Genomic DNA, 23246 nt, shown 5'->3' on the forward strand with positions numbered 1-23246 from the left:
AGGTAAAGGGGTGTTGGATATGGATCTTCACAGATTATCAAAGTCATTATTTGAGCACAATTGGCAGCTCATCGATCCCCCAGGAAAGGACAGAAATTCAAGTTAAGAAATCCAACTGTAATAAGTCAAAGAGCGCCAAACGAAATATTCTTGAGGTCATAATCTTTATTGTTCAACTGGTTGTAAGCAGGGCAAAGGCCAGCCAATGCTTTTTGGTGGCCACAAACCCCCCTTCCTCAGAGCAGAGTGAAAATGGCAGAATTAATGGATTTGACAATACACCTAAGCAGACTTATCTGCAGGCAGAGGGCATTCTGCCCACAATCTGTGCTGGTATTCATATAAAAGTAGCAGTGCTACAGTTGGGACCAGCAGATCACCTACTGTATACTTTTTACCAACAAACACTAACTGAACAGAAAGATTTGTTTGTGGAATAAAATAGAGCAGAGGTCACCTTTTTGTCCAGGGGAGGTGTAAGGCAGTGTTGGACAATTCAGCAGAATCTTTCCATTGTAAATGCTTCTTAAACCTGTTTATCTAGTTTCTTCTGAAGTCCCTGGCAGCCTGGAAATTTTGCTAATAGATTACTATCATCGGATTGCCATCCATTACTCTGTCAGTGTTTCTTAAACTGTGTTCCTCCCAGAGGTTTCTAGGGGTTCCTTCAGCAAAGAGCATTTTATGACTCTAAGATTAGTAACCACTGACAGCAATGATCTTTAAGTAAGCAGGGTATTCTTCCAACTAACAACAAATATTCTCCCCAGTGTCTACTATGCTACAGTAGGTGCACGCGATATTGTGTCAATCTCGCTCCCTTTCTCGGCGAGATTGAGCCCCATCGCGGGAGCCAGCGCCGAGCTGGCTTGCCGCGATAGAGACAAAGCCGTCATAGAAGCGACGGGAGATCCGACTTGGATTCCCGCCAATTCTACACGTGTGCGGCGTTTGTTATGAATCCTGAGGGGGAAGTCCCCGCCGGATTTTAACTAAAAATCCTGCATGGGTTCCCCCCTCAGGAGCATACCGGGCCCTTAGGTCTGTTATGGGTTGTAAGGAGAGCCCCCCCTACGCCGAAAAAACGGCGTAGGGGGTCCCCCTACAATCCATACCAGACCCGTATCCAAAGCACGCTACCCGGCCGGCCAGGAAAGGAGTGGGGACGAGCGAGCGCCCCCCCCCTCCTGAGCCGTACCAGGCTGCATGCCCTCAATATGGGGGGGTTGGGTGCTCTGGGGCAGGGGGGCACACTGCGGGGCCCCCCCACCCCAGAGCACCCTGTCCCCATGTTGATGAGGACAGGGCCCCTTCCCGACAACCCTGGCCGTTGGTTGTCGGGGTATGCGGGCGGGAGGCTTATTGGAATCTGGGAGCCCCCTTTAATAAAGGGGGCCCCCAGATACCGGCCCCCCACCCTAAGTGAATGGATATGGGGTACATCGTACCCCTACCCATTCACCTGGAGGAAAAATGTTAAAGTCCATAAACACAACACAAGAGTTTTTAAAATAATTTATTAGTCTGCTCCGGAGGCCGCCCCCTGTCTTCTTTAGCTCTGTTTACCAGGGGGGGCTTCTTCTTTGACGTCTTCGGGTGGGGGCCGCTCTTCGCCGCCGTCCGGTTCTCTTCCACCGCCGGGGGGGGGGTCGCTTTTATAAAAGCGCCCACTCCTCGGCGGGTTTCCTCCAACGTCTTCGGCGGGGGGTGGTGTGCTTCTTCTTCCGCTATCCGGGGGGGTCTTCTTCGGCTATCCGGGGGGTCTTCTTCACTCTCCGGGGGTCTTCTGCTATGTTCGCCGCTCTCCGCTGTTGACTCGGCGCACCCCGGTTCTTCCTCCAGCTGTCTGGTGCCTTCTCCTTCAGCGCTGAACGTCTATCTTCTTCTTCCGTGCTGTGACGTATTCTTCTTCTTCCGGGCTGTGACGTCATCTTCTTCTCTTCTCCAGATGTTGACACGCCGGCTCTTCTCGCTGAAATGATGGGTGCGCGGCTTGCATCGGACCTATATAGGCCTCACAGTCCCATCATGCTCTGTACCTACCCATGTGATACCTACCCACGTGGTATGGTATCACATGGGTAGGTACAGAGCATGGGAGTCGGGGGCGAGCACGCGCGCGCCCCTAGTGGCGGCTGAGAGAGAGGACGTTATACTACGTGCTCTCGCCCAGCCGAGCCGACCTGCCGATGTATAACGGCGGTGCGCGGTCGGCTAGTGGTTAAGGTGTATATCTAAAATACAAAGCAGTTGTATAAAGCAGGGATCTCCAAACTTTTTAGCAATTGGCCAGTTAGCTTTTACTTCAGGCTTTAGGAGGGCCAAACTGTGACCATTGGGGGTAGAAAATGCCCTGGCATCAGTGCCCCATGATTGGTTTTATTGGGAGGAATAGTGTCCCATAATCATACCCGTGAAATGAATAGTGCCCCATTAATGGTGTCCCTTCATTAGCATCAGTTGGTGGAATAGTGCCCCAAGGGACATATAAAGGCATGCAAAGGGCCACGTCTGGCCCCTGGGCAGCAGTTTAGAGACCACTGGTGTAGACTGAGTAAGGAAATGACTGACTAACCATAGTAGGAACCGTTTATTATACCTTTCATTGCACGTTTTGCCATTTTGATAAAGATTTAGAAGATTTACATTTTAAAACTTCTTGTATTAAAGTAAAACAAGGTTCCGTTACTTGTTCTACCCTAAACCGGTCTGTGTATTCTGTCAGTGGGGGAGTCTCCCTGCTGTCAGAATACAATAACGCAGCAGGGAGGATTCCACCATCAACCCCTGATTTTGTGTGAATGGGGAAATCAGTTCAGGTTTGTTTGTCTTTTCCTTCAGCGTGCTAGCTAAAGGTAAAAAATGGAACCGTATATGGCAAGCTTAAAGCGGGATGTACACACAGGCAGAATGTCGGGAGGCTTTTGCCTGTTCAAAAAAAAGTCTGAGACCAGCAACCAACAGACTCCCAATCAGCGCTCCTGGCTAATGGCAGAGAGCACTGATTGTGGTGTTTTGGCGGAACACAACAGCTCAGTGGGGGTGATCGCTGTAGTAACTTTGCATAGTGAGTGCAGTGGCTTTGACTTGTGCTGGGTTGAATGGAAAAAACCTGTAGTGTAGCTTAAGGCACACGGGTTTAAAGTGAGTAATCATAGCTACCCAAAGAACAATGGCTTTGTAAGAGCATTCCAGAATAAACAGATATTGTATATTACCTGCCATGGCGCTTCTGCAAACACAACAGTGATGATTACCAGTTGGTCGTTTGGGTAATGACCATTAACAACAAAGAGACTGGTTTTCGTGTTATAAAGGGATCATTTTTATTTCTCATTGCTGTGCTTAAGTTGATAGACGTTTCCTAGATTGTATACTATATATGCGTGATAGTATAAATTGGATATTTCATTTTGGATGTTCACAAAATACCAATAGTATCTTACAATCGAATGTCCTTGTGGCAGTCGTTTATACACGCAAATGCACAATCACACTCAAGCCAGTATGGATGGTAGGTAAATAATAATATAACTGTATGTTTTGGAGGAAATCGTGCCCCCCAGATGGAAGGTACACAAAAATTGGAAAGCCATAGACACTCATGAATAGCTCCATTGATGTAGATTTGACAAGAATATTTCATCTCTCATTCCTACCTTTATGCCTATTGTGCCTGATTTGTCTGACACTAACCTTAAAGGGACCCTGTTGCCAGACCATTCATTTCAGCTACAATCTCCCCACAAAATTATTTGTACATTTCACATACGTTATGCATGTTTTTTCCACGTAAAAGCTCTCCTTGTGTAGGCATTTAAAATGACTGCTGGGCGCTGCCATCTTGGATGTGATGTTGGAAGCCACACCAGACTCTGAGCTGTCATGGTCGGGAACCCCAGTAGCAGGGTTGCCAACTGTCAGAAAAATCACAGATTTTTACAAACTATCCAGAGATTTACTGTGTTGCCTAGTGTACACCATTCAAATTACTTTTATTACTTGGTGGTATCTACTACAACTCCCAGATGGCTCTCTTCAGGCCCCGCAAGCCAGCCAGCCAGCCAAAGACCCCTTTCCACTGCCCTTCTCCACAGTCCTCTCTCCACTGGTTCTGCACCCGTCTCTCAAACTGGAATCTCTCCCAGTTCTCTCAGGCATGCCTCTCCAGTCCTCCCAACTGTGCTCACGCGCCAGCCCTCTTGGCTGTGACATGTGGTCCTTTATGAAGACTCTTGGCGTGTTTTCTCCTGCTGTCATCTCTCCTGCTCTTGTGTGCCTTTGGTTTTGGGATCTCTTCACTCCTCCCGGATGCACCCGAGCCCCAGCCCAGGGTCACCCCCCCCCAGACAGTCTTTACGACAGTCTTTACACTCTCTCACTCCATCTATTCCACCTGACAACTCCTCCCCAGCTGGGCTAACTTTAGGTATTTACGGAGGCCTGACCCCTGCCAATCTTAGTTTGGTATAGGTCAGGGCTCCTTAAGATACCACAGGCAACTCCACCTCTCTTCCCCTCCTTCTAGAAAATGCCAGAAGGAAGCGGGAGGTAACTGAGAAGTGACACTGCCTGCGAGTCATCAGCTGATTCCCTGAGCCACTCCCAGCCCAGAATGAAAACAAACAGGCCTAGCCGCCAGCTAGGCCTGCCTAAATTTACCTACACTGCCAGAGTAAAATCTCACTCTAGCACCTCACTAACTAGAGGGTGTTGCATATGGTTTGTCATTAAATAAAAGTGCTGCGGGAGATTGGCAACACTGCCCAGTAGACTCAGAACTGACCCTCTAATATATTCTCCTTTTGTCTCCTCTTGTCTGCTACATAAAGATTGTGTAGGGAGGGGAGGAGGAGCTAGGCAAGCACAGACGGTAATTAGAATCTCCCAGAAGAGGAGAGAACTATGGTGTACAAGGTATATGCCCAGATTCACAGAGTGTGGGTGCACATTACGCCAACGTAGAGTAACCAATGTACGCTACGCCAACGCAGCGCAGAGAGGCAAGCAATGCATTCAGCAAGCCAGTGCTCCCAACGCTGCGCCAGCGTGGCGTGGGATTCGAAGGCGTACCCCGGTGTAGGTTGTAGTGGGCGTGACCCATGCAAATGAGGAGTGACCCCATGCAAATGATGGGCCGAGCGCCAGACAGATACGTATCACGAACTGCGCATGTGACTTGGACGCATCCCCCTGCGTCTGCTCATAACCATGTCAGAACAACTGCCTAAACTATGCCGGATCACTGCGTACGGCGTGAACGTAACCTATGCCCAGCAAGACATACGTCCAGCGTAAAATATGCCGGCTTGTGTCCCCTGGTGCAGACCTTTGCATGTCTGCTGCTGGGTTGCATCTCCTGTATGGGGAATAACTTTACGCCGGACGTACAACTTACGGCGATTCACGAACCTGCGTGCGCCCGACGCAAGCTACGCGAGGTGCGCATATTTCTTTCATTTGCATGTTTGAATGGCTAATCAATGGGAGCGGCACCATGCACCCAGCCTAAATGTGCGCCCACCCTACGCCGGCGTAAGCAAGCTACGTCCGCGGGGTGTAGCCTGGTTTTAGGCGCATATCTGTTTGTGGGTCTGGCGCACAGATACGACGGCGCACATTTGCACTTACGTTGGCGTAACTTGTTGTTATACGTCGGCGTAAGTGCTTTGTGAATCTGGGCCATAGAGGGGGTTGTATCAGGGAAGTCCAATTAGCTAGTAAGTTCAAAAGCACATTACAAGTAAATACAAAAAACATTAATGAAAAGAAAAATCCGGCAAAAAAAAAGCATTTAAAATACTCGATTTCATCTGCATTTTTTTTTTTTTAAGTTGGTGACAGGGTCTCTTTAAGACACTTATAACAGGACTCGGTGAGGGAAGGGAGACTGATAAAATCTCTTTGTAGTGAGGAAGGTACAAAGCCAGTGGGACTTATCATGTTTTGTATGACAGGTCAAAGTACCTGCACTACATACAAATTATGAAACCGGTCATTCCTTGTATGTCACAGATGCACCTGATGCATGTGGGAAAATATTTGCTTATCCTGCAGAAAAGAGCCCATAATGACAGGCAGTGACAGGGTTGGGCAGCATGTGACCATTTAGCTGACAGTAATAAGGGATAGTTAAAGGGATCCTGTCAAGAATAGAAATAAGAGTCAAAGATGCAGACCCTGCTGCTGTCATCCTTTACAAAACAAGTATGCATGTATCGGGTGTCCCAAAATCTGGATGTGGTCTTGTTTCTAGAGGGGGACTCGCTAAATGGTAAAATGAGGATTGGATTGTCCTTTAACAAGGGTCAGCAACTACTGCTCCCATACTTATACCTTATTTATTACAGGTAGTTAAAAAGTGGTGACGATTTACACAGCAGTTTACATGTATTTTACAATTAGACCAGTCCCTACTATCGAGGATCTTACAAGGTCCCTACCTCGTGTGTGTGTGTGTGTGTATGCGTACATACATTCACATATTGGGGCCAATTGAAGGATACGTTCAGTTTACAAAAAAATTATAAATGTGCATATGTTACACCCCGATTTAACCTGTTACAAAAGCAGAATGTATGCTTTTAAAGCAGAACTAAAGTCCGCAATACTTAAAGGAGTTGTAAAGGAAAAAAAAAAATTTGCCTAAAATTTATGTCTGCAAGGTAGACAGACAGAATAGTGTAATGATTCTGTTAAACGAGTAAATACCTATAAAATTCCTTAATCTATATCACCTCCGGCTTTATAGTTTCTGTTCTCTCATTCACTTCCTGGTTTGCGGCGTCGTTCATGTAAGAACTACATTTCCCAGTATGCATTGCGGCACGCCTAGTAATTCACACCTCCTTGAAGTCTCTAACACGTAGAGAGCGTCCTGCCGCACAGATGTAGTTCCCAGGAGGGGGCGAGCACGTCACTGACCACCGCAGTAAAGCCTCCCTTCACGTGGTGAGTAACAAGCAGGAAGTGAACAGAACAGGGAAGAAATAGAGCAACTTCTGAGCAAAGACAAACAAAAAAAACGAGAAAAAAAATGGAAGGGGATCCGTCCTTTGTTTAGGTGGATTGAATCAGAGGGCATTCAGGTGTAAATGGACAGCTGGTCCATCTGCAGAAACTGAGCGGACACAAACATGTCTGCCCGCTGATCCCCTGCTGAAAAAATCGGATTCTGCCCTGTGTAAAAAGGGGCCTAAGGAAGGAAATTCATTATGGCCAGACATATATTGACTGTCACTTAAATTCTATTTATGGGCCATCACATGTAGGGATTACACTGCAGGCTACAGAATGCACTAGTGTTACCTTTTGGTGGAGTACATACTCTATATATTGACAGCTAGTCATACTCGGCAATAATCATTCGAAGCTAAACCTTATTTCAGTGGCTTTGTTCCACAGAATAAGATAATGACCAGATAGCATCCCTTTTCTTTCTGATTTGTCTCCAGGTAGTAATGTCCTGATAATTATTAGCACACACAGCAATATCAGGTGTATATAAAGGTAATTTCCTCTTCTCCAAAGTTAATTATTGACTGCAAAATGCTAACGAGTGGAAAAATACATGATCTAATACCATTATATGCTCAAAATGATAATGTTTTATAGGGTAGTAAAAATTAAGGGTTTGGTGGACAGTTGGCTGGTATAGTAATTGGATATAGTGCCTTCAAAAAGTATTCATACCCCTTTGACATTTTCCACATTTTTGTCATGTTACAACCAAAAACATAAATGTACTTTATTGGGATTTTATGTGATGGACCAAAATAAAGTGGCACATATATGTGAAGTGGAAGGAAAATGATAAATGGTTTTCAAAATGTTTTGCAAATAAATATCTAAAGTGTGGCGTGCATTTAGTTTCATCCCCTGAGTCAATACTTTGTATAACCACCATTCACTGCAGTTACAGCTGCAAATCTTTTTGGGTATGTCCAGGGCTGTCTTAATAGCATTATGGGCCCCTGAGCAAAGTAATGCACTGGGGCCTCACCGGCTTGCCCCAATTTACACACTTACTTTCGAGAAATAAAGTATAAATAGTTGATAGAATTAAACATATATTCATTTAGTACTTTCAATAAAATCGATTTTACAAAAGGAAAACATTCCATGAATCAAGACTAGTCAACACAAAGGGCACCGTACAGAGGGGGTCAGGAGGGCACAGTATTGGTCCTGGGACGCTTCCCGGGACACAACCATATCCGGACAGTTTAGTAAAAAGCATGACTATCCCAGCAATTCCGGGACAGTTACAAGTATGATGGATTGCAAGATTATTGTGGGGGCCCCCCTTGTACCTGGGGCCCCTGGCCAGTGCCCAGGAGTGCCCTTGCATTAAAATGGCCCTGGGTATGTCTCTACCAGCTTTTCACTTCTAGAGAGTGACATTTTTGCCCATTCTTCTCTGTAAAATACCTAACGCTCTGTCTGATTGGATGGAGAGTGTCTGTAAACAGCAAGTTTCAAGTCTTGCCACAGATTCTCATTTGGATTTAGGTCTGGACTTTGACTGGGCCATTTTAACACATGAATATGCTTCAATCTAAAACATTCCATTGTAGCTCTGGCTCTGTTTAGGTTCGTTGTCCTGCTGTAAGGTAAACCTCCACTCCAACCTCAAGTCTTCTGCAGACTCTGCCGCGTACAAACAGTCGGAATTTCCGATGGAAAAAGTCATCGGATATTCCAACCGTGTGTATGCCTCGTCAGACTTTTTCCGTCTGAATTTCCGACGGACTTGGATAGAGAGCAGGTTCTCTATTTTTCCGTCGGAAATTCTGACGGAGTTTTGCTCGGTCAAAAGTCTGACCGTGTGTACGTGGCATAAGGTTTTTTTTTTTCTAAGATTGCCCTGTATTTTGCTCCATCCAGCTTCCCTTTAGCTCTGACCAGCTTTCCTGTCCCTGCTGAAGAAAAGAATCCCCACAACATGCTGTTGCCACCGCCATGTTTCATGGGAGAAGCGGCAACGGTGTGTTCAGAGTGATGAGCAGTGCTAGTTTTTCACCACACCTAGCATTTTGCCTTTAGGCCAAAAAGTTCAATTTTGGTCTCATCTGACCAGAGCACCTTCTTCCACATATTTGCTGTTACCCACATGGCTTCTTGCAAACTGCAAACAGGACTTATGGCTTACTTTCAACAATGGCTTTTTTCTTGCCACTCCATAAAGGTCAGATTTGTAGAGTTGTCCTGAGGAGTTGTGGATCTCTACAGTTCCTCCAGCGCCACATTTTTTTAGATACTTATTTGTAAAAAAAAAAATGAAAACCATTTATCATTTTCCTTCCACTTCACAATTATTTGCCACTTTGTGTTGGCCCTCTATGGAAGCACCGCCCCTGCCCAGGACTCTTCTCCTCCTGCACAAACTTTCCTGTCACAACATTAGTCTTTCCGCCCCATCTTGAACTGTACTAGACATCACTATGAATAATGCCTAGTTATTGCTGAACTTGCTGAATTGTAATAGGCCAGGGGCCTGCAGTACTCCTACTTGGTGGCCTAGTTACTTTAGCAGAAATTCATGCTTGGTGAACTACTGATCCCAGCCAGTCAGACTTGCAAATCCTGTGTCTTCTGACTGCAACGACTTGACACAAAACCCCACAGACTCTCTTCTGACCTCTCACCCAGCTCCCCTGGCATGCCTCCTCCAGATATCCACTGTGTCTCACTCGCTGATCTTCTCCTGTTCTGAGTCCTTGGTGAAGAATTTACCCGGACATGCATACCGACTGCTTCTCCAACTCCTGTTCCAGGACACCTCTCCATGACTGTGTAAGGAGAGGCTCCGTCCCTCCAGATGAGGATGGGGCCTTCTGCTGCAGTCTAACACTCCATTCTTCACTTCACCCAGCCAGAAACTCCTCCTGAGCAGGCTGACTGTGAGTATATGTAGGAGGCCTGCCCCCTGCCAATCCTAGTTGGGGATTGGTCAGGGCTCCTCACATGTACTCCATGCTACTCCAACTCTCAGCCCTGCCCCTTTTCCAGAACATTCTCACTGAAAGCAGGGGAGGTGCCCAAGAGCTAAAGCACATGTCGGTCACACCCACTGCTACACTAACCACTCCCTGCCCCCAGATCAAAAACAAACGGGCCTAGCTCGCAGCATTAGGCCTGTTTAAATTTACCTGTGCTGACAGAACCTCAAACACTACACCTCTAGCACCTACCTATGGTAGAGGGTGCTACATATTTGCAAAAAATATCACATAAGATGGTCTATCACATAAAAGCCCAATAAAATACATTCACGCTTTTGATTGTAACATGACAAAATGTGGAAAATTTTAACCACTTGCCTACTGTGCACATACACCCCCTTCCTGCTCAGACGAGATTTTAGCTTCCGGCACTGCGTCGCTTTAAAATTGACGTCCTTTTTTTTCCCACAAATAGAGCTTTCTTTTGGTGGTATTTGATCGCCTCTGCGGTTTTTATTTTTTGGTCTATAAACAAAAAAAGAGCGTAAATTTTGAAAAAAAAACACAATTTTTTTACTTTTTGCTATAATAAATATCCCATTTTTAAAAAAAAATATATATTTTTTTTTTTCTCAGTTTAGGCCGTAACGTATTCTTCTACAATAACCTGGTTTGCGCAAAAGTTATATTGCCTACAAAATAGGGGACATAACGATTTATTTTTTATTTATTTTTTACTAGTAATGGCGGGGATCTGCGTTTTTTTTCGGGACTGCGACATTATAGCGGACATATCGGACACTTTTGACACATTTTTGGGACCATTCACATTTATACAGTGAACAGTGCTATAAATATGCATTGTTTACTATAGTCTGTAAAGGCAACTATACAGTTGATTGATCCAATAAATGGAACAATATAATTGTCTAAACAGTCCCTTGTGTATAAAATTATAGAAACTGAACTGAAACTCTACCCTGTTATGCCTTGTCAGTAAGGCAGGACATAGACAATGCAATTTTATTGCATTCTAGAAATCTGACATGCTGGTTGTACTCAAGACGATCGATGGCTCGATGTGGGTACAATCAGCCTGTCCATACATATATTGAATCTCAGCTGATTTCCTGCTGAATCGGCCCGAGATTCGAACCATCTATGGCTGGCCTAAGACAAGTGTGCAAGATGCAGTAACCCAAAGTAAAAAATTACAATTCATCTCTTGTTTTGATATGATCAACAGTTACATAGTTGCATAGTGGGTGAGGTTGAAAAAAGACTCAAATCCAGCCTGTGTGTGATTATATGTCAGTATTACCTTGTATATCCCTGTATATTTATTTTTTTATTATATATTCTAGGTTATGTAAACCTCTGCAGATGCTTGCAATAGTGGGTCTGAGCAGGCTTCTGATAACTAGAAAGGCTTGTTTATGTTGAGGAGGAGCAGGTGTACTGGAACTTCTGGGCTTCTCAACCTCCGTCAAAACCACATGAGCTTCAATTATCCAGTTTAGAAGGGAAGCTCCAAATTAGACTCTATTAGCGTGTGTGCAACATTATTTTTTGGCAGCTTGTACAAAGCTTCCTGGCTAAAATCACAAAGTATGTGATGCAGTGACAGAGTTGGCAATTATGAACATCAACAAATATGAAGAAATACCTTCATGAATAACTAAGTATCCCGTGAACATGATGATCTTGGTATTCCTTGCCTGTGAAAAAAATATATTTACATCCTATCGACAATCTTCACTGCAAAACCAAATGAAAGGGGCATTTGTATAGCCCAGGAGAGTAGTGAGGAGATATGAGATTTCTTTTACCATAAAGATTTATTAAAGCAAACATGTCACAATTTATAATATTTATTAATTTATAATGATTTTTTATTTGTGTTGTGACTAAAGCCATAGCAGAGCAATATGATTTATGTTGGTTGGACCCAAAGGCCAGAACCCACACCACATGTATTAACTAACACCCCTGAGAATACAGGCCTCACAAAAGCAGACATTGTGATATTGGGAATCTAGCTAAGTGAAAAAAAAAAAAAAAAATCAGTACAGGAAATTGATCTAGGTCAACTAAAGGGTTGGCAGCACCGAAGTCAAAGCTGAACCACTGCTTACCATGCCAACTCTGACACTTACATGTAAAACAAATCAGCATTTGTTTGCCAGAAAACTACTTAGAACTTTATTTTTATATATATATATATATATATATATATATATATAATATAATATAAATAGTGTGTGTGCCTTGCGAAAGTATTCGGCCCCCTTGAACTTTGCGACCTTTTGCCACACTTCAGGCTTCAAACATAAAGATATAAAACTGTAAATTGTTTTGAAGAATCAACAACAAGTGGGACACAATCATGAAGTGGAATGAAATTTATTGGATATTTCAAATTTTTTAACAAATAAAAAAACTGAAAAATTGGGCGTGCAAAATTATTCAGCCCCCTTAAGTTAATACTTTGTAGCGCCACCTTTTGCTGCGATTACAGCTGTAAGTCGCTTGGGGTATGTCTCTATCAGTTTTGCACATCGAGAGACTGAAATTTTTGCCCATTCCTCCTTGCAAAACAGCTCGAGCTCAGTGAGGTTGGATGTAGAGCGTTTGTGAACAGCAGTTTTCAGTTCTTTCCACAGATTCTCGATTGGATTCAGGTCTGGACTTTGACTTGGCCATTCTAACACCTGGATATGTTTATTTGTGAACCATTCCATTGTAGATTTTGCTTTATGTTTTGGATCATTGTCTTGTTGGAAGACAAATCTCCGTCCCAGTCTCAGGTCTTTTGCAGACTCCATCAGGTTTTCTTCCAGAATGGTCCTGTATTTGGCTCCATCCATCTTCCCATCAATTGTAACCATCTTCCCTGTCCCTGCTGAAGAAAAGCAGGCCCAAACCATGATGCTGCCACCACCATGTTTGACAGTGGGGATGGTGTGTTCAGGGTGATGAGCTGTGTTACTTTTACGCCAAACATAACGTTTTGCATTGTTGCCAAAAAGTTCCATTTTGGTTTCATCTGACCAGAGCACCTTCTTCCAAATGTTTGGTGTGTCTCCCAGGTGGCTTGTGGCAAACTTTAAACACTTTTTATGGATATCTTTAAGAAGTGGCTTTCTTCTTGCCACTCTTCCATAAAGGCCAGATTTGTGCAGTATACGACTGATTTGTTGTCCTATGGACAGCGTCTCCCACCTCAGCTGTAGATCTCTGCAGTTCATCCAGAGTTATCATGGGCCTCTTGACTGCATCTCTGATCAGTCTTCTCCTTGTATGTTTATTAGACCCCATATATTTTATCTGACCTCCAAAGCATCTGATCAAACTGAGATCGGTTTGATCAGATGCTTGTACAAGCTGCTAAACAAAAGACCTGTAACTGGAAATGACCAAATCCTCATTGCTTCCCGTTTCTGATCTCGCAGCGAGGGAGGAACGTAATTTCTTCTCTCTGCACAGTCCACAGGATGCTGCCGGTCAGAGCGGTCCAGGAGGGAGGGCACCCTCCCACCCTCCCTTCCACCACCTGTAGCATTGATCTAGCGGCTATATAGCCAATTGAATCGCCCCTACACGAAAGGGCATCCATGGCTGAAAATCTTGATACCAGGATGATGCCTGTAGATGCAGGTATCATCCTGGTATAACCACTTCAATCTGAGGATGTCCTGTGATGTCCACCCGAGGGGAAAGTTGGCTAATACACAGCCAAGTATAAAACCTGTCATATCTGTCGAGGGATTTTCTGAAATTAAGCAACGAAGCAAGGCCACCTTCCTGGCCGCAGCTGAGCTGCCTGTGATTTAAACAGTGAAGGAGCATCAATAGTATGATGAGGTTATCTCTCTGTTCTCTCCTTCAGTCAGTATGTGCCTTGGCATAAATGTAGGACATCTGATTCACAACTAGTATTGCCCCTCCTTTTTACATTCTCAGTCCTACTATAAAGCGCATTTTAATAGGCTTTAAATGCATTTAATGATTTTTTAATAAATGCATAATACCATTTTTTTCTGTTAATATCTGACTGAAGTTCAGCTTTATTAGATGTCACTCATTGCTTTTAGGAAGAGTCTTAATTCACATACCTCCCTGGTGTCACAAGAGCTGCCACTTGCTCGCAGTAGGCTTTTAGTACCCATGCGCCAAAAACTCATGCTGGCAGCGCTAAAAACGAACACACCGACCTGAGTTAGACCACACACAAATGTTATCCTGAAGAAAAAAAAAAAGCATGCAAAGTTCAGTAACTCTCATTTAGTCTGATATAAAGGCCAAGTTCACCTTTTCAATCCGAAGTTCACTTTTTATAATTGGTCGAAGCCTATCTTTTCGGCCCAAGCCATCCCAATGTTCTTACAGTGGATATAGAAATGAATTACCCTTTTTTAAAATAATAAAATTTTGTTGCTTTGCAGCCTGAAATGAAGACCGACACCATTTTTGTTTTATCCAGTTGTATTTACTAGTGTAACTGTTAACATCCAAGTGAAAGATATAACATATAAGAGTCATTGAGTTGGAAAAAGGATCATCCCCCTTGTGTCAGTGTTTTGTTGAAACACCTTTTGCTTTAATTACAGCCTTTTGTCCATTGGGATGTCTCTACTAACTTTGCACATTTAGACTTTGTAATATTTGCCCACTCTTGTTTGCAGAACTGCTCAAGTTCAGTTAAATTTGATGGTGACCGTTTGTGGACTGTAGTCTTCAAGTAATTCGACAGATTTTCAATGGGGTTTAAGTCTGGGCTCTGACTAAGCCATGCAAGGACATTCACCTTTGTCTCCCTCAACCACTGTGTGGTCATTGTTGCTGTCTGCTTTGGGTCATTGTCATATTGGAAGGGAAACCCCCTTCCCATTTGACAACTTTCTGGCAGATGGCAGCAGATTTTCGTCAAGGATTTGATGGTATTTTGCCCCATTCGTTTTTCCTTCTATTCTAACAAGTGCTCCAGTCCCTTCTGCAGAGAAACGCCCCCAAGACAGGATATTACCACTGCCATGCTTTACTGTAGGAATGGTATTTGGATGGTGAGCTTTATTGGATTTCCGCCAGACATATCGTTTGGTGTTGAGGCCAAATAATTGAATTTTAGTCTCATCTGACCATAATGCCCTTTTCCATGTGGCCTCAGAATCTTCAAGGCGCGTTTTTAAGGTGGTCAGATAAAGGTGGACAGCCTTGCCAGAAGAGTTGAAGCTGTTGTAGCTGCAAAGGGTGGGCCAACTCAATATTGAACCGAACTGAAAAACTGCGCTAAACTCAAAAGTGAATACAAATAAGCTGCCAGCACTCCAACAAAGTGTAACAGAAACAAATAATAAATAGTGCAGCGCTAAATGATAAAAAATGGTGAACTAGTGAAGTGACCACAAAGTAAATTAATATGTGTGGTGGTGAGACCACAACTAAATACAATAATATAAAGTCCATATTGATAGTATAGTGAACACACAGTGTAAAAGAATTCCTCCAAATCACAACATTGGATGCTGAATAACCGATTTTGCCTGAAGAATTAAAGGTTGCTTCACACAAAGGAAATATGGGGTACGCTTACCATGTGAGATGGACTCATCTGTTGTGTAACAGTGGGTCAGATGTGCTTGTGGTCCAGAAGGACCAAAATCTATGCTGCAGGGTCTCACAGGATGACCAGACGATCTGGATGACTTCTCCTGAAGGCTGATATTTTGAACCAATGGACTTTCTGCTGCAGAGTAGATATGGGCCAGTTCATGTGGACTCCTTTTGTTATTCTGAAGAAATCCATGTGTGTTTCAATACACATGGGGATTATATATATATATATATATATATATATATATATATATATATATATATATATATATATATATATAATATAATATATATTTGTGCTCATAAGTTTACATGGCAGAATTTTATGATTTCTTGGCCATTTTTCAGAGAATATGAATAACAAACTTTTTTTTCACTCATGGTTAGTGTTTGGCTGAAGCCATTTATTATCAACTGTGTTAACTCTTTTTAAATCCCATAATGACAACAGAAACAGAAACTACCCAAATTAACCTGATCAAAAGTTTACCCCAGTTCTTAATACTATGTATTGCATCCTTTAACATCAATGACAGCTTGAAGCCTTTTTTTTAATTTGTGGATGAGGCTCTTTATCTTCTCAGATAGTAAAGCTGCCCATTGCTCTTGGCAAAACGCATCCAGTTCCTGTAAATTCTTGGGCTGTCTTGCATGAACTGCACATTTTGAAGGAGCTTTCTATAGAATAAACTGGAGGCTGAGGTGAGCCTACCCTAGAACATGGAGAAAGCCTTTTCATGTCTGCAGTCCTGTACATTAGTAATATATTGGTACATAGGCAAGGTGTACTTTATTAAATGGAAAAGGCAAATTAGCCTTTCACTGCTGAGGCTGGGTTCACACTTGTCCGACAAACGGTCCTACATTGGGAGTCTCATGTAGCATGAAGTGTGAAAATCAATGTTTCCCTATGAGAGCTGTCTTAACTGGTCCTACACAAGTCGGTCCGACTTTGAAAATGCTCCCTGTACTACTTTTGGTCCTACATTGATCCTACTTCAACCCATTGAATATCATTGAAGTCGGACCAAAGTAGTATCCTGTTCATGAAAGTAGGATGGATGTAGGACCAATGTAGGATAAATGTAGGACCAATGTAGCAGAGCAAAGTAGGATGCAAGTAGTGTAGTAGTGTGAACCCAGCCTGAGGCAGCAGCCAAAGGTGTACACATACCACAGCTGGAAATAAACCCCCTGTGAATCTGGTGGGTGCTACCGCCTGTCAATCGCGACCTATTCAAGTAAACGGGGCCACTCTGGAAGCGCCCTGCAACTGCATCCTTCTGCAGGGTCAAAGTAGGTTGTGAGAAAGCAACACAATGCTGCCTGCTTTAACCCCTTGTTTTCTGTACTGCACAAGATTGTAGGGCATTTGCAGAGTGGCCTCATTCACTTGAATGGGTCATGCTTGGCAGGTGCTACACCCACCAACCACGACAGGGCATAGAACTCCTCCTATGACGTGTACACTCCTGGCCACTGCAGCTTTAAAGGGTGTGCAGTTGAGGCGGGCATGGTAAAAACAAGGCTTGGCTATAGGATTTTACTACCCCCAACTGCAAATGAACCCTTACTGTTCTGAGCCCCCTATAAGGCTGCTTTCACACTGATGTGTGTGGTTTACCTGCACCATGTGTGCAGCGCAGTGCGTTTGCAACTTTCCTGGATTTGTTGCGCTTTGCCATAGACTTCTACTATATCCTGCAAGTGTGGTACACTTTCTGAAAGCACATTAAAACTCCTGCATTCAGAAAGCGCACCAAACACACAGTCTATGGCTAAGCACAGCAAACCCACAGGAAAGCTGTAGGTACACTGCACTGCACTCGCGGTGTGGGTAAATTACAGCACATCAGTATGAAAGCAGCCCTATACTATTATGCCCAGTGTATTGCTTGACACTGACCTGAAGATCTTCTTCTTCTTCTTGCTGGCATCACTCTGGAGATCGCTAGCCGAGATAAGAGGTGGAGTGAATTCGGTATTACTGTGCATGGGACAGGAACCAGCACTAGATAGGAGGCATCGGCTTGGGCCGCTTCCTACAACAGCTCTAACTTTACAAGTCCCTCTGCATTGCACTGTTTGATGCTCTGGGATGGCAGGTCAGCAAGCCCAGACCGCGATCTACCAATCACCTGTCCGCGATATACTGGTTGCTGACCACCATTGTAAGGGCCCTTTCACACGGAGCGGATCAGTAATGATCCGCTCTGTTTGTCTGCTTTGCTCAGCGGGGATCCTCCGTAAAATCCCCGCTGAGCTGGCAGCTGACAGGGCGGTCCCCGCACACTGTGCAGGGACCGCCCTGTGTTTCCTCCGCTCTCCCCTATGGGGGATCGGGCAAACACGGACCATATGTCCGTGTTCATCCGATCCGATCCAGCAGACGGAAGAAAAATAGGATTTCTTCCGTCTGCAAATGCGAATCTTTGCGGAGGCGGACAAATTCCGGGTGTCAGCGGATATTCATCCGCTGACACCCGTTATCACATGGGGACCCATGTATGTCCCGTTTTCATCCGCAAACGGACGGATGAAAAAGCGGACATACGGTCCGCTAGTGTGAAAGGGCCCTAAGTCTTATAAAATGGCTTTTGCAAACTTCCTTATTAATATATCTCCAGGTGAAACTCGAAAAATTTGAATATCGTGCAAAAGTTCATTTATTTCACTAATGCAACTTAAAAGGTGAAACTAACATATGAGATAGACTCATTACATGCAAAGCAAGATAGTTCAAGCCGTGATTTGTCATAATTGTGATGATTATGGCTTACAGCTCATGAAAACCCCAAATCCACAATCTCAGAAAATTAGAATATTACATGCAATCAATAAAACAAGGATTGTACATAGAACAATATCAGACCTCTGAAAAGTATAAGCATGCCTATGTACTCAGTACTTGGTTTGGGGCCCCTCAATGCGGCGTGGCATGGAAGCGATCAGCCTGTGGCACTGCTGAGGTGTTATGGAAGACCAGGATGCTTCAATAGCGGCCTTCAGCTCTTCTGCATTGTTCGGTCTCATGTCTCTCATCTTTCTCATGGCAATGCCCCTTAGATTCTCTATGGGGTTCAGGTCAGGTGAGTTTTCTGGCCAATTAAGCACAGTAATCCCACAGTCATGTGACCAGGTTTTGGTGCTTTTGGCAGTGTGGGCAGGTACCAAGTCCTGCTGGGAAAATGAAGTTGGCATTCCCATAGAGCTTGTCTGCAGAAGAAAGCATGAAGTGCTCCAAAATCTCCTGGTAAACGGCTGCGGTGACCCCGGACTTAATGAAGCACAGTGGACCAACACCAGCAGATGACACGGCTCCCCAAATCAACACAGACTGTGGAAACTTCACACTGGACTTCAAGCATCTTGCAGTGTGTGCAGTGTGTGTAGCCACAGCGTGGCTCTAGATCTCTTACAGGCCGTGTTTTTACGGCCGCCCCTTTCCGCGTTCCCCGCGCGTGCTCCCGAGCGCGCAGCGGGGAACTCCTGTGCTGGCCGTGTCCCTTGGACACAGCCAAACACAGATCGTGGTAAATAGCCAATCACAGCGGCTATTTACAGCGCGATCTGTGTGGCCAATGAGAGATGATCTCATATGTAAACATATGAGATCATCTCTCATTGTCGACTCTCCCCTCCTCACACAGACATCGCATGTGAGGAGGGGAGAGCAAACAGGGCAAAGAGCGATTTGAAAAAAAAAAAAGTGACTAATCTGTCCCCCAGTACCACCGTGTGCCCACCAGTACCACCGTGCCCATCAGTACCACCGTGCCCACCTGTGCCCAGTGCGCATCTGCCACCTCAGTGCACATCTGCAATCAGTGCCCACCTGTGCCACCTCATCAGTGCCCACCTGTGCCGCAGTCAATCAGTGCACATCAGTACCCATTTCATCAGTACCCATCTCAGTGCCATTTGTGCCGCCTCATTAGTGCCATCTGTGCCGCTTCATTAGTGCCCACCTGTGCCGCCTCATCAGTGCCCACCTGTGTCCACCAGTACACAGGCCTCATCGGTGCACATCAGTACCCATCTCATCTGTGCCGCCTCAGTGCCATCTGTGCTGCCTCAGTGCCATCTGTGCCACCTCGGTGCCATCTGTGCCACCTCATCAGTGCCATCTGTGGGCATTTGTACTTTCCTGGCTTGTTAGGGTCTCAAGAAATGAGATAGGCCTTCAGTACATCAGGTGTGATCAGATGTGATAATTTTTTATGATTTGCACTATAGCTTGTAGACTCTAAAACTTTCACACAGACCAAATAATTTCCAAAAACTTTGGGTTATTTTTATCAAAGACATGTAGCAGTATAAATTGTGGCTAAAATTTATGAAGAAAAATGTTATAATTTGCAAAATTTTATCACAGAAACTAAGAAAAAATAATTTTTTCCCCAAATTTTCGGTCTTTTTTCATTAGTAGCGCAAAAAATAAATACTTCCCAGAGGTGATCAAATACCACCAAAAGAAAGCTCTATTTGTGGGGGGAAAAAAAGGACAACAAAATAATTTTGGTACAGTGTTGCATGACTGAGTAATTGTCATTCAAAGTGTGAGAGAGCTGAAAATTGGTCTGGTCAGGAGGGTGTTTAAGTGCCCAGTATGGAAGTGGTTAAAGGCTCAGGAACCCATTGCAGGTGTTATGGCTTAATTATCTGATTAGAGTGGGATACTTTGAGCCTTGAATATTGCACCTTTTCACAATAGTCTAATTTTCTGCGATTTGTGGATTTGTTTTTGTTTTTTTACGAGCTGTAAGCCATAATCCTCACAATTATGACAAATCACGGCTTGAACTATCTTGCTTTGCATGTAATGAGTCTCTCGTATATTAGTTTCATCTTTGAAGTTCCAATAGTGAAAAAAATGAACTTTTGCACAATATTCAAATTTTTTCGAGTTTCACCTGTATTAAGGTGGATTCAATAAAGCAAATTGAGAAGTGTTGTAAGCAATCAGAATTCATCCTTTAGTTATCTTTGTCAATCCAAAATCTGACTGGTTGCTCCATTTTACTGCTTTGATACTTTTTGTGCTGTTTTTTCAATATGGCCATTTTTTTTTTCTTGCATGTATTTATGTTTTTTTTTTCTCATTTCAGCAAAATATCCACAGATCAAGAACTTAATGGGACCTGACCCGCAACTTAAATGGACTGTTAGTTGCATGGTGCTTGTCCAAATCCTTTGTTGTTACCTCGTTCGTGATCTGTCCTGGAAGTGGTTGATTTTTTGGTCCTATACTTTTGGTGGTGTGATAAACCATTCACTGACTCTTGCCATTCATGACATTTCTCACAATGTGGCATTTGGAAACAAATCAGCCCGTTGGAACCGTTTCTTTGGCATGTTTGCTAATCTTCCTATTGCCATGCCATATTCAACATCCTTCAAAAAGTACCACATCGATCATCACCGATATCTTGGAGGAGACGTCTTGGATGTGGATATTCCCACTGATTTTGAGGGAAGGTTTTTTTGTACTCCCATACTCAAAATAATCTGGATCATTCTACAGCCACTACTCTACGTCCTACGACCTCTCTATGTGAATCCCAAGCCCATCACCCATATGGAGGTCATTAATGCCATTGTTCAGTTTTCATTTGACATGGTGATATATAATTTGTGGGGGCTGAAGCCTGTTGTATATTTACTAGCTGGGTCCGTTCTGTCAATGGGTCTGCACCCCATATCTGGGCATTTTATTGCTGAACACTATATGTTTTTAAAAGGCTATGAAACCTACTCTTACTATGGACCACTCAACCTGCTGACCTTCAACGTTGGCTATCACATGGAACATCACGACTTTCCCAGCATTCCTGGAAGCAAACTTCCAGAGGTAAGACCATTTATATCTACCACAGTTTTCTATAGTAAAGAACTTATATATATATATATATATATATATATATATAATTACATGTGCAGCTTAACTAACTGGGACTCTGTGTCTCATTGGGATAGATCCCCACCTTCTGCCCTGGAACACAACGGCAGTGATAGAATTTATCCTTAAATATGAGGGCAACAAAAGGAGCAAAACATTTTTGGGGGATTTCCCATCACTTCTTGTCTTAGTGACATTGGTCACCAGGACAAATAAAGGTATGGATACACAACAAAAAAATTAACCTAACAGACTTTTTAACCCTTTTTTTACTCCCATCTAAAATAAAATACGTTTTCTTAAGCTCTAGATATAAGAAAAATAATGGGTGTAAATAAAGATTGTTGGGAATCAATCCAATGCCTCTACCACTGTTAGGGAGAGAGAGATGCGCACTTAAGGGTTCTAAAGCTCCCAACCAGGGCAAAGAAGCGGTTAATTGGACAGAAATTCGACTTTTTAGGAAAGTACAAAACGTGTGTTTTTATTAAATATCATTGTACGGTCTAGGACATGGTCTGGTCGTGTCCAAAACTCCGGCCATATTGGATGGCGGTTGCCTCCAGGCTGTCTGATGTGAGTGGGACGGACATCCCGGTCGACCCGACCAGTTCTGTTACTGAGCCATTTGGAGGATGTGGAGGGGGACAGGTACTGTAAACTACGCCTGACCTTCTCCCTATTTATGCTCGATGATAAATTCTGCTGAAATGGAATTCGGAGGACCCCCCATCTGTGCTTCTTGGCAGCGCTCGGTGAATTCAGTCCTGCCCTTGTACAGGTTGACTTATTAGAATAGACAATGCCCGGGGAAGTTCGACAAAATCTGGTCTGCCTGGATGGAGACCCGCGCTGCCCTTGACCCCCTCCCGACTGAATGTCTTGGACATTTGGCCCTCCCCTGACGAATGTTGTTTTGCCCCCCCCCCCCCCATGATACTGTTGTTTGGTTGTTTGAAGTAGCCATGGCGTACCTGATAAGATATATTTGTTATGTATGTTTGATATTTACCCAATCCTCATTGCTACCGATTGCTTGGGTTCTGCCTCTGGAAGTGATGTACACTCCTGACACTCTGAGTTCTACATTGCTGTAATTTCTGTGATGTATCTGTACTGTAATGCTGATTTGTCTAATAAAACTTTTTTCTATTAAATATCATTAAAATGAATAAGTCTTGTTAGGCACAGGTAACAAGTGTTACAAGGAAAAAATATAAACTTAACTATATTGCAATTAAAATCAAGGAAACAAAAAGAAAAGAAAAAAGGCAAAAATCACAGAAATATATTTATTTTTGTTTTTCTTGATTTGAATTGCAATGTTTTGTTTATATATTTTCCTTGTAACTAAGTGTGCCTAACAAGAATTCTTTATTTTATAGATATTTAATAAACATAAGTTTTTTTGTACTTTCCTAAAAAGTCTAATTTTGGTCAAATTAACCGCTTCTTTGCCCTGGTTGAAAGCTTAACCCCCCACCCCCCAGCACCCCAACAGGTGAATTTTTTTTTGATTAGGCCTTATGCACACTGGATGTTTTTGGGCTTCAGATCTCTTTTCAGCTGCTAAACTCCTCAACACCCTCCAAGATAAAGGCATATTTTCTTTGTCTGAATTTCTCACTTTCTGTTTCTCCTCAGTAAGCTGTTCTTGCTGACTTTCCACCGCTCAGATGGTGGTGGAAAGCTTACTGAGGAAGTGAGAAATTCAAACAAAGAAAAAAAACATTTAGAAGGGAAATCGAAGGAAAAGGTAAGTGAAGCAACAATGCACTAGCTTAAATGAA

General features: G+C 43.6%; 1 protein-coding gene across 1 annotated transcript in view; it reads left to right on the forward strand.

Annotated features, from left to right (window-relative positions):
* LOC120913571 (sphingolipid delta(4)-desaturase/C4-monooxygenase DES2-like) overlaps positions 1 to 23246 on the forward strand; it is a 39586-nt gene that overhangs the window by 11087 nt on the left and 5253 nt on the right. Inside the window, exon 3 of the mRNA XM_040323599.1 lies at positions 20666 to 21408. Coding sequence (XP_040179533.1) covers positions 20666 to 21408 — 743 coding nt within the window. The remainder of the gene's footprint in view (positions 1 to 20665; positions 21409 to 23246) is intronic.

This window comes from Rana temporaria, chromosome 9 (assembly GCF_905171775.1).
Source record: "Rana temporaria chromosome 9, aRanTem1.1, whole genome shotgun sequence".
Taxonomy (NCBI): Eukaryota; Metazoa; Chordata; class Amphibia; order Anura; family Ranidae; genus Rana; species Rana temporaria.